At 38.6% G+C, this 18,659-nt stretch overlaps 1 protein-coding gene and 1 pseudogene across 1 annotated transcript; one reads left to right on the forward strand and one right to left on the reverse strand.

Moving 5' to 3' along the window:
* Positions 1 to 182: 182 nt before the first annotated feature.
* On the forward strand, positions 183 to 1,854 carry LOC107822238 (uncharacterized). Its single transcript, XM_016648759.2, has 3 exons — positions 183 to 588; positions 1,040 to 1,225; positions 1,491 to 1,854. The coding sequence occupies exons 1-3, from the start codon at positions 520 to 522 to the stop codon at positions 1,689 to 1,691; spliced, it is 456 nt and encodes a 151-aa protein (XP_016504245.1). The 5' UTR covers positions 183 to 519; the 3' UTR covers positions 1,692 to 1,854.
* LOC107822237 (uncharacterized) lies at positions 1,855 to 4,998 on the reverse strand (annotated as a pseudogene).
* Between the last annotated feature and the right edge of the window lie 13,661 nt (positions 4,999 to 18,659).

Consider the following 18,659-nt stretch of genomic DNA (forward strand, 5'->3'; position numbering starts at 1 on the left):
TTAAAAATAACAATAAATATAAAAAGGGGTGCTCCCATTGCGTGGTACTCCATGAATTGACTCATAAAACTATAGAAGAGATGCTGCGAGAGGGCCCCAGTGGAGGAGACAGAGACAACGAAGAAGGAATAGATTGCGTAACTAATTACAAATAGAAGTCTAACCCCCACTTAAACAAAAACACATCACATGACAGTTGGGCTAAGTTCCTACCTCAACTTAACTAACAGCCTCTGTTTTTTTCTTTACTCATTTAACAAATGATTCTGTCGAACCAACACTTTTGTTCTTATCCTCAGCTTCTCAACTTATTTACTTCCAAGATGTAGTAAAATTAACTAACCGATCATACAGGCAAAACCCAACTAGCTAAACCCCACCTTGTTACTTCTATCTCCCTTTCATTCTTTCTTTCTCTGAACTAATATCTAGAGAGAATAGAGTGTGTGTTAGAATTCTTTAGAGAAGAAGAGGATCAAGACACACCCTTTTGGCTTTTGGGTGCGGCGTTGTCATAATATGGTGGGCATTTTTTCTAGATTTTCTGTTGGCAGATCAGCTGGCCATCGTCGGACTCAAAGTGCACTTGTCAGCTTCCCTCTCTCTTTGTTTTTACGATTTAGATTTTTTGATATACTGGAATTTGAGGTTGACTAATTCTTGGGTTTCAGTCTCTAAATTGTGTCTAGTTTAACTGTTCTTTTGGTGCCTACCTTTGGTCTTTGTTTTGCAATTCATTAAAATAAAGCTTGTTTTGATTTTTCTTTTTTCCGATGAATTGACTGGTTATACTCATTGTATTGATTGTTAACTTGTTAAACTTATCAGTGGCCAAGTGCTGTAATTAACCACTCAACAATGTTTCATAACTTGAAAACACAAGAATAATGTCTTCTAGCTGTAAACGAATGGATCCCAACTGAAAATTTCTCGGAAAGCCATTTTCCTTTACGCAAAAAGTCAACTTAAGACTTCTTTCCTAAGCGGAGATTTATATCTGATTTAGGTATAGCAATTTGTGATCTAATTTCAAATGCAGGATGAAAGGGAAGTGTTTCCCCCAAATTCAGATGCAGTAGATGCTGCTACTACAGCTGGAGCTCCCTCTGTTACGCCTAATGGTATTGAAATTGCAGTCGAGTTCAAGCCAGTGGAACACCCTATGGAGCCTCTCAATATTGATCGACCAATTCAATGTCCATTTCCAGAACCTTCAACATTGAATGTAAGATCTCAAGTCTCCCTACGTCCATAGAGAAGTACTTAGGTCGACTGTTTCTGTTGGCATAATTTTACTCCCAAGTTAGTTCTGTTTATTAAGTGGTGGACTCAATGACTTTGTTTTGTGCTTGAATGCGGTAATGGAAATGAGGAATATGATGGCTGGTAATAGTAACAACATCATTATTAACCCATTGGCTCATAAATCTTGTTACATTACAAGTTACAACTGCTGATCACTAAGGATTTGTATATTTCGTCACTCACAGGATGGAAGAATATGGAAAGAGCGAGTCCCTGCTGTGCGAATTAGAAAGCCTGATATTCCAGTTATGAAGGAAGGAAGAGCTACCGACTCTGAGGCAATTCGAACAATACCTAGACCTCCCATGAATCGAGTTATTCTTCCATCAATAAGTGCACCTGAACATAGTCTGCTTAAACTGCTGGAGGACTCTGGGATTTGTTGATGGATTGCTATACTAAAGAAAGTTGATACTCTCAGCTCGCCTCTTTCGACATATCCTTCTTGCTTTTTCAATTAAATGCTTGGTATAGTGTATTCCACAGGAAAATACAAACACAGTTTCATGTAGATATTTATAATAATAATAAAGGAAATCTTTTCTGCAATTTACGGTACTATATTTAGCTAGCTTTGTATCTTTTATATCAGTGTCGATCGATTTTATGCATGTTCTAATACACTGACACTGATGTAAGGGAGGGTAAGAATGTTACAAGAAGATGACAAAATGTGGATAGTTCTTCTTGGAGAAACAGGATTCGAAACGTTCCAGAGGTAATATTACAAGACTATCCACATAACTAAGCACATCATTTATACAGTTAACCAATGTGGATGAGATGAATGCACGGTCCGAATACTTAAACCCAACTCATTTCCTATTTCCCTTATCAATTCTTCTTAGCTATGCTCAGTGCAAATTCTTGGAGATTTTATTATCTGAAGTCTTCATCACTTGACATTTCCTCAGTGCAAAATTATGACGGACTTGGTATGAGCTGTACAATAATAAGTTGATATTCAAAACACAACTAGAACTAAGGAAATAAAAGGATTCTTCGTTCATTGATAAGCATGATACATACTACCAAAAGATAAACAAATACCAACTTTCATCAACCTCAAAAAAGCTTAACAGTGACTCTGGGATAAGAAGAGCTAACAATCATTTAAAATGTGTTGGTTATCAAGCAAGAATCACATTCACTACATTCTCACCGTGAATTTTCAGCCTTCCATTTAACTGTGCCCAGGGAATAACCACATTTATGTGAAAATCCTCTCTAGGACCGGAAAAATCATGGTCGTGATTGAAGGAAGTAGGTGATTTATCCCACTTATTTCATCCAAAAAAAAAAAAAGCATGTGGTTCTCCATGTCTTTGCAAACATAGAACTGCCGCTTTTTCCTTCCACCCCACAACAAGCATACAACATGGATGATAGGAAATGAGACAAGCCAGGTGTTTTTTTATGCGATCAATGTTTATAGAGACATAGAATTGATAGTTTTACCACCACCCAACGAACCTCCTTATCTCACCTCTCTCAGCCTTTATGATGTGAGGAAAGGGTACAACAAACAAGAATGTAGAAACAAATGAAGGACATAAATCTGATAAACAGTGACCAACTCCTTCACATTCTAGGAGAAGTCTATCAAGGAGTCAAATTACTTTGTCAAAATCAAGATTCAGCTGATTGAAAAATCCCCTAAAAGCCCACTATATTTTACCTATTAAATATCTTAAAAAGCAGGGATATTGTTCTTCAAGAAAACATAATTTATGCTGAAGTATAGGAATAAATTTGGTCAGCTGAGCTTGCAGCTAATCTTTTGGGGTTGGTCAACAAAGTGATGCACGAAGCGAAATAGCAAGATACAAACTTGCAACTCTCTGCTGGGGTTGGTCAATAGAAAGAAGCATGAAGTGCAGGAGCAAGATATATGCTTTCTTTAACTTTGTTATTGTCCCACGCCATCAGATTTTTGGACACCAAGATACATAGATATTAATCACAAGAAGGATACTAAACAAATAAAACCACTAAAAGTCTAAATGTAAGGGGAAGGACCATATTACAAATTAGTCATGTAAAGTATACACTTGGACAAAGCATCTTTTCGTGCTACTACATAGAATATATAACTACCATTCTGGCAGTGACTACAAAAAAGAGGCCTCAACAGAAAAAATGAGGAAGGTACTCACTTTGAAGTGTAACACCATTTACGACGACAGCAGTGTACTCAGATGGAACCAAAATTAGCTCAGCATTTAGAACATTTGATGGCACTGTTACCATTACAAGATTGACTAATTCTTTGTGAAAGTCGAGCCGGCTTCTTGGAGTAGCAAGAATTCCACTCCCCACCATCCTGAGCATAATAATCCATCGGATAATCAACGAGTACCCCTTCCTTCACTTTCTCACCTCCATTATCACAAGCACCGGAAGATTCATTCTTTGAACACTTCAAAGCTTCATCGCAACATACATCTGAATTCACTGCTTTCTTTCTTTCCCACCACCCAGACAAATCACCCAATGCAATCTCGGCCTCAAATGGCGTAAGCAAAGGCTTAGTAAACGCATCTCCCCAATCAATCGACAACCTAGGACACGCGATCTGAATCCAAGCATCTACTGCACCCTCAAATAACGCAATCCTTGTAGGAGATATCTCTGACATCAACACAACTGTCCAAGTCATCCCCTTCTCCGCCATCTTCTTCTCCAACCTATCCAATATCCTCGGATTCCCTTGCCTACCTAATGTCCCGAGCACTATCCCCCAATTCTTAGCCTCCATCCTTGCCTTCTCAATCGCTCTCTTTCTCTCCTCCTTCATTCCCTTATGATCATACTCCTCCAAAAACAACTTCCCTACATACGGATCATACCTATACGTCTTTATCCCCGGATTCGCTATCATAAACGCCTCCAAATGGAACCTACCATCAGCTACAAACACCAAAACCACACTCTCACAATCAGAAAACTTGTGCATAACACTCGGGGCAGTACAGCCGAGTACTTCCCCAGCTGATAAGGGTTTAGCTTGAGGGATCAAAACCTTAAACCCTATTTTTTCCAACTCGGGCTTAACAGCACGAATTGCACCAGCAAATTGAATTGTTCCAGCCATAATGATATTGTCATAAGTACTAGTATTATTAAAATTGAGCTTGAGTTCATGTAACAACCTGTAGACATCGATTGAGATTTCGACGAATATGTAAAGGCAAGGGATAGTGGTGGAATCAATAGGGACGAGGCAGCTATGGCCGAAATGGATGAGGAGATCGGCGGAAAGAGCTGCGGCGGAGAGGTCGTCGACGCAACACGCGCCGTAAGTCACGTCGCCGAGGATGAAACAGTGAGCGGCGGAAGTGAATGTGGAGATTATATCGGAGATGATGAGGGAGTACATGAGGAGACCCTCGGGGAACTGGAGGGCCACGCGCTTGGCAACTGAAGTGCGTACGCGCCATACGCATTTGTGGATTTCAAAGTTGTAGTTTTGAGGTAGAAGGGATATGGCGGCGTTGAGTGCTGCGTCGTTTAGAATGGAGTCTGGTATTTGGTTCTTCACGAAACGCTTCGGGCGTGGCCGACTTGATTGCTGCAGTTGCTTATGGTCGCCTGCCTCCGCCGCGTCAACCGCCGGAGTAGGCTGTACCGGGAGAGGGTCGCCGAGTTCCTTCTCCATTGTTTTGTTTGTTATAGCCACGGAGACTAATAATACCGAAGCTTTTAAATAGGGAAGCTTTGTATATTAATACAATATGTATGGTTGTTACACATTGTATCGTATTTACAAATTACAATGTATTTTGATTTTGATTTAAATTTTATTATTCCGTATCATAAATTTATTGTCGTGTAACGATAAAAAGTGCTACTTTATAATGACTGATTTGGTATGGTCCTATTATTATCTTGTTTTTTTCTCTCGCCTTGCTCTTTATTATTATTAAATAATTATTTATCCAACTTTTTTATATAATAATTCTACTTCATACCCATAATTTTTGTTTATAATACTTTAAGTTTATTCTTCATATTGTTGGTACGTGACAGCATAAAACAACGACAAACGATATAATTTATTCAAACATTATATTCATCAAAATATGTAGTACAATATAACACAATACAGTACGATACATTATGAAACGATATGTAACAACCATCCAAACAAGCTATAAAGCTCTAAAATTTAAAATTTATTCCTCGTCCAAATACAATCTTATTAATGCTGGCTTTCCAGTTCATTACATTGTCTTAATAGTTGATACACAATGGTATGCAAAGAGAAACGTTTTTTAATCTATATATAAAATACTTGTAATATGGTTAATATTTTGGCTGGAATCTATCTCATATAAGCATAAGCCTATTTGCAAAGTAGGCTTTGTTGGCAATATTATTTGATACCAAAGTATTGCATTGTGTGGTGGATATCATTTGCAAAAAATGTATCTTTTCTTTTACAGCTTGGAGGCCAAGGCTTTTTACCTATAAAAAGAAAGGTTTTTAGTTCATTTTCAATTGAGTCTCCATTTCTTGTTTCTTCCTCTCCTCCTTTATTAAGAGTTGTTTGTAAGGGAGTTAAGTGTTAGGAAACACTTGTGTGATCCTCTTTTTTTGGAGTGATCTTTTGAGGTTATTCTTTCGGGAGTATTTGGGTCTAATTAGAGTATTTACTCTTATTGGTATAGAATTTGCTCCTCTCCGCTTGTGGATGTAGGTCACTTTGATCGAACCACGTTAAATTTGTGTCTTCTTTATATGCTTTAATTGTCGTGTTATCAACTTGCATTGTCTTTGTTATTGCTATTATAACATTGTTTGGCTAAATTCTGCACTACCCGATTTTTCGATCTTAACAAATTTGTATCAGAGCCGGATTTAACCGGATTTGTTTCAGTAGTTAATATAACTCTAACAAAGACTTATGTTAAGAAATTTGATCGAAGTGCAAACTTCGGAATGTGGCAATTAAAGATGAAAGCTATACTAATTCAGGATGACTTAGATTTGGCACTACAAAGAAAGGAAAAGAAGCCGAATAAAATGACAGCCGATGAGTTTGTCGTCATTGACAAAAAGGCAAAACATGTATTATTTTAAATCTCTCAAATGAGGTTTTGCGTGAAGTTGGTACAGAAAGCTCAGCCAAAGGCGTATGGGAAAAACTGAAAACCCTGTATATAAAAAGAACAATAGAAAACGGGCTTTACCTAAAACAAAAACTCTACACTTTTGTATGGCTGAAGGTACATCTATACTTACACATCTTGATACTTTTGATTCTCTTCTTATGGATTTAAGTAACATAGATGCTGAAATCAAAGATGAGGACCAAGATGTATTATTGCTTATTTCCTTACCCAGTCGTTTAAACATATAAGAGATATTATGCTTTATGGAAAGGATAATATCTCTTATAAAGATATCAAATCTATTTTAAAATCAAAAGAACAAATAGATAGAGATATTACTGGGGAAACTAGTGGGAACCAAGGGGAATGCTTGTTCATAAGAGATAGATCCAATAAGAAAGATTCAGGCAGAGAGAGACGTAAATCAAGGCCAAAATCCAGATATGAAAATGTCATGTGCAAATACGGTCATAAAAAAGGTCACATTATTTCTGAATGCTTTAAATTGAAAAATAAAGAAAAGCATACAGAAAAGAAAAATGAGCACAAAAATACTGACACGGCCGAAGTAAGTGTAGCTGCTGATGAGACTAAGGGAATTATTTTTATTTTTTGCAACTAATAATAGTTTCAAATTTAACAATGAGTGGATTTTAGATTCGGGTTGTTCTTATCATATATTTCCCAATCAGGATTTATTTATCACATATGACTTATTGGAGGTGGAGTTATCATGATGGGCAACAATGCTGCCTGCAAACTGTCCGAATCAAAATGCACGATGGTGTGGTGAGAACTCTTAACGATGTTAGACACGTTTCTAACTTGAAGAAAAATCTTATCTCTTTGGGCACTCTAGAATCTCTTGGGTGCAAGTACACAAGTGAAGGTGGAGTTCTGAAAGTTTCTCATAGTGCTCTTGTGATCATGAAAGCACGCAGATCTGGTACGTTGTATACTCTATTGGTATCTACTATTACAGGTGTTGTTGCAGTTTTAACATCAGATAAATTTAATTCTGACATCACCAAATTGTGGCATATGCGATTAGGGCATATGAGTGAAAAAGGTCTTTCCATCCTCAACAAAAGAGGTCACTTGTGTGGCCAAAGTGCTGGAAATATGGAGTTCTATGAACACTGTATGTTCGGGAAGCAGAAAAGAGTCAACTTCAAATCTCCAGCAATTCATAGAACAAAAGGTACTTTAGATTACATTCATTCAAATCATTGGGGTCCTTCACGTATCCCGTCAAAAGGTGGTGCCAGGTATATGTTAACTTTCATTGATGATTATTCAAGGAAAGTTTGGGTTGATTTCCTAAAAAATAAAAGTGATGTTTTCTTAACTTTCAAACAATGGAATGTTTTGATTGATAAGCAAACAAGAAAACAGGTTAGGAGGCTTAGAACAGATAATGGCTTGAAATTTTGTAATGATGAATTCAACGAATTTTGCAAGAATGAAGGGATTGTTCGACACCGTACTGTGAGAATGACACCTCAACAAAATGGTGTGGCAGAAAGGATGAATAGAACTCTTTTGGAAAGGGCTCGCTGCATGATTTCAAATGCTAGGTTGACTATTACGCCCCGCAATATTACATCGATATTACGTCCCGCAGTACTACATTACGATGATGTTACGTATCGTAGTACTATATTACGATGATGTTATGCTTCGCAGTACTACATTACAATGATGTTACTCTTCGCAGTACTATATTACGACGATGTTGCACCCTGTAGTGTTGTACGTTGAAATTGTCGTAAGGTAATTGACATCAGTCTAAGGAAAAGATTATTTGGAGATTTTAAAGATTGTGCTATTTCAAACAAGTAATGAGTAAATTCGCGAAGGTGAGAGGGAGAGCAAGTCAAAGAAAATAAATTTTCGTCCAAGTTTGGCATGTTGGGATAAAATTTGGGCCGAGTATTAATACCCGATATTTATGGACTAGCACCATACAAGGTACCACATGGCCATGATAGAAAAGTGTATAAGGTGTGTTAAAAATAAGTGGTACTTTGAGTAATTTGGGATAATTCTTCATTATGTGGGTAGTTGATTAATTATTAGGTTATGAGACATTACCTTGTTAATTCATAATTAGTGTTGGATAATTAAAGTCTTTTGGATAAAGACCAATGAGTCTCACGTGGCAGCACATTAAGCATAAATAGGTGACTTTTACCCATTTTAGCAAGGCGTCACATTAATGGAAAGTTGTTGGTTTAGTCATCAAAGTTGGTGCCACTTAATTACCACTCTAACGTCACATTAGGTAACTGAAAATTGGCAGCAACCTTGTTTCCCTTTAGTTGCTCAATATCATTCTTGCTACTCATATCCATTGTAGAATTGAATCAAATTTACATAAGCTAATAAAAAAGACAATCCAGGAAACAACCTATAACATACAAATTAAACAATTGGCCACTTCTACAAGTTCCACCAACGTCCAAGAATGCAAGTGAAGATGCAATGGGATTTTGTGATTCTAAGAAAGAACGGTGAAATCTTTCCCAAGAATTTCACACGAATTTTTCCCTACTCTGATCTTGTTATCACGTATTTTGTTGCAATTATCGTATGATAGAGGGATTGTCAAGAGAATCGACTCAGGTATGTTAAGGTTATCCTTTCTTTCTTTTTGGCATGATCTATACGAACGAACGAAACGAGCAAATGCACAACTTCCATAAATTATTCTATTCATAGAAATACTAGAGATATCTATGTTCTTGTTCTCCCATATGTCATATTATTCTATCATCTGTTCATGGGCCTCAAAAATACGTGAGTTGGTAAAGTTTATTTCATGATATTAATCAGAGGCATAATAGTCTTATGACGTACCGAGAGATTTTATTAACTTATTTTCACGTGCATTTCATGCATTTACATATGCACATTAACCCATGACCAGACAGCGTTATATACGTGTATATATATATATATATATATATATATATATATATATATATATATATATATATATATTATTTATATGGGATATGAAAAAAGGTTACGGCGTTATATACGCACCACCACCTGATTAGCTGATATATGTTGATGATGTTGCCCACAGTGGCCGAGATGATATAATGGGATGCCTTCAGAGGCCTGATGATGTTATGAAATATGTACCTATGCATGACATGACATTCATAGGCATATGCATGACATTATAAATATTTCATAATTTACAGAGCTATCTATACTTACAGGTTGAGTTATTTACTTTATATTTCTTCCATGTTTGTTATGTACTTATTTATGTACCTTACATACTCAGTACATTATTCGTATCGATGTCCCTTTTGCCCGGGAACACTGCATTTCATGCATGCAGGTCCCGATAGACAGGTCAAAAGCCCTCCAAGTAGGCTATCAGCTCAACGGAAGATGTTAGTGCGCTCCATTTATTTCAGAGTTGCTTGTTTGGTTAGTATGATTTAGACATGTATTGTTTTGTATGACAGGGCCCTGTCCCGACCTTTATGATGTTTATGTACTCTTAGAGGCTTGTAGACATATGTCGTATACGTGAAAGATTGTACGGCTTTGTCAGCCTATGTTTTGAATTTACAAATGATCATGTTGACCTATTAGGCCAGTATGTCACGTGTATATGATGATGTAATAAGAAAAATACATTATGTGGTTACTCGGTTGAGTAAGGTATCGGGTGCCCGTGGCGGACCATCGGTTTGGGTCGTGACAAAAGTGGTATCAAAACAGTTCTGTCCTAGAGAGTCTACAAGCTGTGTCTAGTGGAGTCTTATTTATGGGTGTGTCGTGCACCAAACTTATAAGTAGGGGGCTATAAGGCATTTAGGACTGTCACTCTTTCTTCTTACTCTAGATCGTGTGGTAGAGATCACTTATAAGAATTCAAATACCGAACTTCTATTCGTAATAAGATGATGCCTACATTTAGAAAGACGATCGATAAGAGATATAGTCGTGGAAGTGTTGGGTTAGAGGAACTCGATTTTGCATCTTGCTTATGATGAATAAATGAGAGGTCTTCAGCAGATCATGTGTGTACCAAAAGGTGTACGGTTCTTGATTGTTACATCTCGCGTTTTCGTACGTTAGAATTTCATTTTCAGTTAACCGACGTAAACTCGGGGATGAGATCATCTTGACGTTAACGTACTTACGCTATTTATAACAAGTGATAAATAAGTGTTATGAAGGATAAAGGGGTACACGGATTAAAGAAAACGAGTTTCGTTGAAAGTGACCAATTTGGAATAAAATACAGGTCGAGCGATAATACTCGATAATTATGAACTAGTACCATGCAAGGTACCATATGATCACGGTGGTATAATATATAAAGTATTTATGATGTATTTTAAAAATAAATAGAATTTTAAATATTTTATAATAATTTTTAAATTATATGGGTAATTGATTAATTACCGGGTAACAGAACATTACCCAGTTAACTAATAAACGAACAAAACTTTATTAATTACAAAAAGAAATGTGGTGCAAGGCCACTATTCAAGAAAGGTGACTCATTAATCATAAGTGTAGGTGTCTACCTAATAAGTTAACCAAATATGGCTTAAAGTCTTAGTAAGACTTATAAAGTTTTATCCAATTCTTGCCAAATTAGCTTCATTTCATGTCTTTGGCTTGAAACCAAGACTTGATATTTGAAACCAAAACAATTTGTTATTTAGCCAAGAATTAACAAAGAAGCAACGTTCAAAGAAGCAAGAACATTGAAATCAAAAACTTGGAAACAGAATTCTTTCGTCCAAACTTTAGCCAACCTTTCGATTAAAATTTCAAAGAGCAACCAAATATCATTTCAAGATTTCAAGCAGAATTTCATCCATATTTCGCAGAAGCAGATTCGTTCAAATAATTCCAGGAACAATATGTTAAGGTCCTCTCTTCTTTCTTTTGGCATGATCCAAATTATACTGAAGAAACGAGTAAACACATAGTTTACATAAATTACTCTATTCATAGAAATAGTAGGGGTGTCTATATTCTTGATTCACCATGAAAAATATTATTATCTTCTGTTCGTGGGTCTCAGAATAATACACAGTTGAAAAAGTTTATCTGGAAGGAATATTGAGATTATTACGTATTTTTCATGCATTTCACTCATTTATACATGTGCATTGATCCATGACCAGATGGTGGCGTTATATATGCGTATATATGTAAATATATGTATATGGGATATGGGAAAAGGTTACGGCGTTATATACGCACCACCACCTGATCAGCTGGTATATGTTGATGATGTTGCCCACAGTGGCCGAGACGATATGATGGGATGCCCTCAGTGGCTTAATGATATTATATACACACATACCTATGCATGACACGACATTTATACGCACGTGCATGACATTATAAACGCTTCAGAATTTACAGAGTTACTCATATTTAAAGATGTGTTTCTATATTCCATGTTTCATTTATGTCTTTTACGTACTTATTTTCATGCCTTACATACTCAGTACATTTTTCGTATTGACGCCCTATTTCACGGGGCCTGCGTTTCATGCCCACAGGTGCAAGCAGGCAAGCTGACGATCCCCCTTTTTAGGATCCCTGATCAACGAGAGTTGGCGTGCTCCACTTAATCCGGAGCTGCTTTGATTTTGGTATGATATGTTTGTATATATATATATACATGTATATGGGTATGATGTGGCTCAGTCCCGTCTTTGTACAGTTATGTTTCTATTAGAGGTCTGTAGACAGTATGTCTAGTTGGGTTGTATGTGGCCTTGTCAGCTTTCAGTTTTGGATGTATAGTTGTCCATAGCAGCCTTGCCGGCTCGCCCACTGTATTCTGCATGTATACGTACATATGCCTTATTGGCAGGTTTCCTCCATGTATGTTATTTTCATAATTCAATAGATGTTATTCAGGTTCATATCTTAGATGCATGCTTAGGGGTGTTTGACAGGAAGGACTCAGGCACCCGTCGTGGCCCATCGGTTTGGGTCGTGACATTGATAAGGAGCTTTTAGGAAAGAATACTTATCCACTCTTACGGTAAAAAGGAATAATGGAATTAAAAGTTAGACACGAGTTGCAGCAAGAAAAAGAAGCAAGGTAAAGAAGGGTACGAGGTACCCAGTTAATAAAGATTATTCTTATTTGCTATTCAGAAAGAGAGATATAAGCATTTTGAGTTACCTTCAACAGTAACAGAGGTATGTACAATTGGCCATACCGATCTAAGTTATACCCTATGGGAGCTAACAAAAGTAGTATAAGAAAAGGACGGATATCAGGATCCGACTGGGGTTAGAATAACCTAAAATGGTGAATTGATTGTTTGCGTTGGTTGACATTCCGAAGGATATTATAAATGTGCTAACGGATCTCCTTGTGAGATACCCAGATGGTGCACTCTACAATAGTACAGCCATATATGAATATTACAAAGATAGGCACTGGAAGACTGGAAGGGATAAATATTACCTTAGTATGGATCCCGTCCCTAGTAGGGAGAAAATGTTAGGCAACCCAAAGAGCCCGTGGATGGAGCATGGGGAGCTAAAACGCAAAAGAATGTCTTGTCGAAGTTTTCGGAATAAAGTGATTGACGGAAATGTTAGTAAGAAATAAGAAGAGAATTAATGGAGCATTATGAGTAAGACGCGATTCATGGATGACAATAGTAGATCCAAAAAAAACAGTATTACAGAGTCGATAGTCAAGTGAAGGGAAATAGGAGAGGTGACAGGCCTTGAGACAACAAAAGATTATAGGCCATAAAGTCATAACCTCACTTCGAGAAATAAGTTTGTGACTCCAACGCAACTACCGGAAGGAAAAGTTAGACCCTAAAACAATAGAAATCAGTATGGGTTGGTGAATAAGTTAAACTAAACACGAATTAGGGACTGAGTGATTGGATAATAGTCAGCATCGTGAGAATTTCAGATTTCATTCCAGCGATAATAGATTAGGCAACAGAAGAAGATTTATGAGAAATTCAGAGAATGGTCATTTAGGAAGACGCTTCCCTAAAGAAAGCAAGGTGAGTAAAGTTCAGCTTAAGGGATTGTATGTGCTAGTTACACTAAGTGTTACCATTGCGAGTAAGAAATTTTATTATCCTTAGTACAGAAGGATTATCGCAAGGCGAGTGAGGGTCATAGACGATGTGAAAAGACGTCAGATATGAAAAGGTAAAACATTTATACGTAGATCATCATAGCACTAAATTTTAGTACCCTCTTAAAGGGGGGAATATGGAATGATATGGCATTAAGACAGAATTAAGTAGTTCTAGTAACTATGAAATGGTAAAGGAAGAGTGCGATAAAAATGAGAAAGGAATGAGATTGCACTTATCTGAATACTACAGATAGGCTATGATTCCAGAACATTATGTAAGCACGACGTCAGAAAAAGGAAGTAAGGGTTCCTGCCCGGAAGGTTATTGATAAATAAGGAGTCAGTGCAAGAGGTAAGTTAGACAAAGGAAATAACCCAAGAGAGATTATGCAAAATATGGATATGAGAATAGGCTGACGAGTAGTTAGTAGTTGATTCAGTAAGAGCCTAGTCATGACTAGACAAGAAATTACAGACAAATCAGCAAATCATGCAAGATAAATGTAGTAAACCCCAACATGGAGAATTCAGTCTCGCAGTAATGTTATTATAATACTTGAGATATATCCAAATAGGAGTCGGGGTAGTTAAAGGTACCGTATGAGTGTTACGGGGATAAAGGAAAGTGTCACCAGGAAGACAGTCAAAATATCAGTTCAGAAGCAACTCTACAAGCATAAAGATACGAAGGTAAGCAACTATGGATGTGTCACGACCCCAAACAGGACTCGGTCATGATGGCGCCTCTCGTGAAACAAGGCCAGCCGACACCAACATCAAACCATTTAAGATAGTTATAATAATTGATTTTCAGTCATAAATAAACTATAAATCCCAAAATAAAGAGTGAAATAGAACAATTGTGGAAACAACACAGCCCGACATCGGGGTGTCACCAGTCATGAGCATCTAAACATCCATCTAAGAGTATGAAAAAAGACTACACAGTCTATTACAGATCTAGTACAAATGAAAGTAAAGATAGGAAGGAGAAGCACTGGGCTGCGAACGCCGAGCAGCTACCTAGTCAACTCTGAATAAGCCTGCGGTAGAAGCAAATCAGCCCTCGCTAGCATGGCCCGAGACTCCTGAATCTGCACACAGGGTACAAGGAGTAATGTGAGTACGTCAACTCAGTAAGTAATAAAAGTAAAGGCAGCTGAACGATAAGAAAACACGTAAATCATAGCAAAATGCTACAAAGAGGCAAAAATAAAATCAGAACAACGTAATAAAATAGTAAAAGCTCGTAGAAACATCTTAGTTCAATAAAAACCTCATTAAAACATCTTTTAGCAGTTTAAACGAGTAAATGATATCAGGGAGAAAAGATAGATACATAAATCAGCTCATCGGGCAAGATACCAATAGAATCAGCGCCTCGGGTTATCTCACAATCACTCGTATCAGCCCTTTGTGCAATAACATGGAACAACATCAGCCCCTCGGGCTATAGCACATCTCACACTGGGTACCGCGCTCATTGGGGGTGTACAGACTCCGGGAGGGGCCCCTTACGGCCCAAGCATAATAACAAGCCATCTCGTGGCATAATCAAACAGTCTTTCGGCCTCATATCAAGCCACCTTGTGGCGTAACAACTCAGGCCCTCAGCCTGATAATCATGAAACAGCACAATACCGCTGTAGCGCGCAGCCCGATCCTATAGTAACCTCACAACATAGGCCCTCTGCCTCAATCAGTCATAAATTGCTCAAAGCCACTTGGGCACAGTAAAATATGATGCTCAGCCCAAAATATCATTTAAGATTTCAAAACAGAGTACATATGGCTGAGTTGTGAAAATAGTAGAATACAGCATGACTAAGTACAAATATGAAGTCAAAATAGTAAGGAATAGTAGTAAAAATCCCCTAAGGGTCCAAAACAGTTGGCACAAGGCCCAAATATGGCATTCAGCCCAAAACATGATAATAGCAAATAGTTTTCAATCAAATACGCGATTAAACAATCATATGAGATGGACTAAGTCACAATCCCCAACGGTCATGACCCCACGCTCGTCATCTAGCGTGTGTGTCACCTCAAAGTAGCACAACGATGTGATATCCGGGGTTTCATACCCTCGGGACAACATTTACAATCATTACTTACCTTTATCCGGTCCAAACTCTAGCCCGCGATGCCTTTGCCTCTCGAATTGGCCTCCGAATGCTCCAAATCTAACCAAAATCAGTACATAACCATCAAAATATGCTAAGGGAACAAAGCCCACTCAAAAGTAATCAAATTACAACACAAATCCCAAAAATTACCAAATCCGACCCCCGAGCCCGCGTCTCGAAATCCGACAAAATTTACATCAATGAAATCCTTATTCCCCCACGAGTTCATTCATATCAAAAGTACCAAAATCCGGCAACAAATGACCACTCAAACCCTTAATCAAAGGTCTCCAATATCAAGCCCTAGTTTCTTCAATATTTACCCACAAATTTTCATAAACTTCAAGCCTAATCAATGAAATAACACCATAGGAACGGGTATTATGTTCAAATATCTTACCTCAATGAAGATCCCTTGGATTCCCTCTTCAAAATTCCCCAAGAAGCTCTAAAATCGATTTAAAAAGGGCGAAGAAAGGTTGAAAATTGCGAAGGAGAGTTTATATACTTTCTGGCCCAGGCTTCTAGCACCTGCGGTCCCTATACCGCACCTGCGATACCGCATCTGCGGCCCAAGCACCGCATCTGCGATTTTCACTTAAAATTCCAATTCTGCACCTACGATCAAACACCCACACCTGCGATACCGTAGGTGCGCTTAAACAGTCGCTTCTGCGGTTCCAGCTCCCCATGGCCATTTCCGCATCTGCGACCCGCTGGGCACTTCTGCGAGCCCGCACCTGCGGTCCCCAAGCCGCAGGTGCGGTTATGACAGACTTCTGCAGCTTCAGCTGCAACTCCCCAACTCCAACTTTTTCGCCAACCATCGTAAATCACCCTGAGGCCCCCGGGACCTTAACCAAAAGCACAAACAAGTCACATTCCACTATCCGAACTTATATCAATCTTCAAAACACCTAAAACAACATCGAGTCAACCAAATAACATTAGATTCAAGCCTAAGGTTCCAAAAACTTCCGAATTCCGCTTTTGATCAAAAAGGTCCATCAAACCTTGTCCGAATGACCTGGAATTTTGCACACACGTCACAAATGACACATCGGACCTACTCCAACTTTTAAAATTCCATTCCGACACATATATCACAATCTCACCTATTAACCAGAAAATGCCAAAATTATAATTTCTCCAATTCAAGCTTGAATGTACTCTGGACCTCCAAAACGCATTCCGATCAAGCTCCTAAGTCCCAATCACCTCCCGAAGCTATCCGAACCATCAAAATTCATATTCAAGTCCTTTTTCACATAAGTCAACATCCGATTGACTTTTCCAACTTAAGATCACTCAAAAGAGACTAAGTGTCTTAAACCTTACCAAAACTTTTCCGAACCTAAGCCAACCAACCCGATAACACGTAATACAGCTAGACAAGACAATAAGAAGCAGAAATGGGGAAACGGAGCATTAACTCATGAAACGACCAGCCGGTCGTTACATCCTCCCCCTCTTAAACAAACGTTCGTCCTCGAACGGGTCAAGAAATATACCTGAAGCCTCAAATAGGTGAGGATATCTGCTCCGCATCTCCCGCTCGGTCTCCCATGTAGCCTCTTTCACGGGCCGACCTCTCCACTGCACTTTCAATGAAGCTATATCCTCTGACCTCAACTTTCGAACCTAATGCTCCAAAATAGCTACTAGTTCCACATTATAAGTCAAATCATCATCTAACTTAACCGTGCTGAAGTCTAAAACATGAGACGGATCGCCAATATACTTCCGGAGCATAGAAACATGAAATATCGGGTGCACACTCGACAAGCTAGGTGGCAAAGCAAGCTCATAAACCACCTCCCTAATCCTCTGAAGCACCTCAAAAGGCCCAATGAACCGAGGACTCAAACCAAATCACATAACACTCTTCATGGGTGAAACCTTCAACAGAACCTTCTCACTGACCATGTAGGACACATCCCGAACCTTCCTATCAGCATAACTCTTTTGTCTTGACTGCGCTGAACGAAGCCTCTCCTAAATTACATTCACCTTGTCTAAAGCATCCTGCACCAAATCTGTACCAAATAGCCTAGCCTCACCCGGCTCAGACCAACCAACTGGAGATCTACACTGCCTCCCATACAAATCCTCATATGGAGCCATATACTCGACTGGTAACTGTTGTTATAAGCAAACTCTGTGAGCGGTAGAAACTAATCCCATGACCCTCCAAAATCAATGACATAAGCACGCAACATGTCCTCCAATATCTGAATAGTGCGCTCGAACTGCTCGTCCATTTGAGGGTGAAAAGTTATGCTTAACTCAACCTAAGTACCCAACTCTCGCTGCACAAACCTCCAAAACTGTGAATTAAACTGAGTGCCCCTATCTAAAATGATGGAAACTGGGACACCGTGCAGACGAACAACCTCCCGAATATAGATCTCTACCAACTGCTCTGAAGGGTAGGTAGTACACATAGGAATGAAGTGCGCAGACATGGTCAGCCGATCCACAATCACCGAAATAGCATCGAACTTCTTCAAAGTCCATGGGAGCCCAACTACAAAGTCCATGGTGATCCGCTCCCACTTCCACTCTAGAATATCCATATGCTGAAGCAAGCCACCTAGTCTCTGATGCTCATATTTCACCTGCTGACAATTGAGACACCGAGCTACATATACCACAATGTCCTTCTTCATTCTTCTCCACCAATAATGTTGTCTCAGATCCTGATATATCTTCACGGCACCCGAATGGATAGAAGACCGCGAGCTATGAGTCTCCTCTAGAATCAACTCCCGAAGTCTATCTATATTGGGCACGTATATCCGGCCCAGCATCCTAATACCCCATCATCACCAATAGTCACATCTCTGGCATCATCGTGCTGAACTCTATCCTTAAGGACAAGCAAATGAGGATCATCATACTGGCGCTCTCTGATACGATCAAATAAGGAAGACTGAGAAATCATACAAGCTAATACCCGACTGGGCTCCGAAATATCCAACCTCATGGATCGATTGG

This window comes from Nicotiana tabacum, chromosome 8 (genome assembly GCF_000715075.1).
Source record: "Nicotiana tabacum cultivar K326 chromosome 8, ASM71507v2, whole genome shotgun sequence".
NCBI classification, from domain to species: domain Eukaryota; kingdom Viridiplantae; phylum Streptophyta; class Magnoliopsida; order Solanales; family Solanaceae; genus Nicotiana; species Nicotiana tabacum.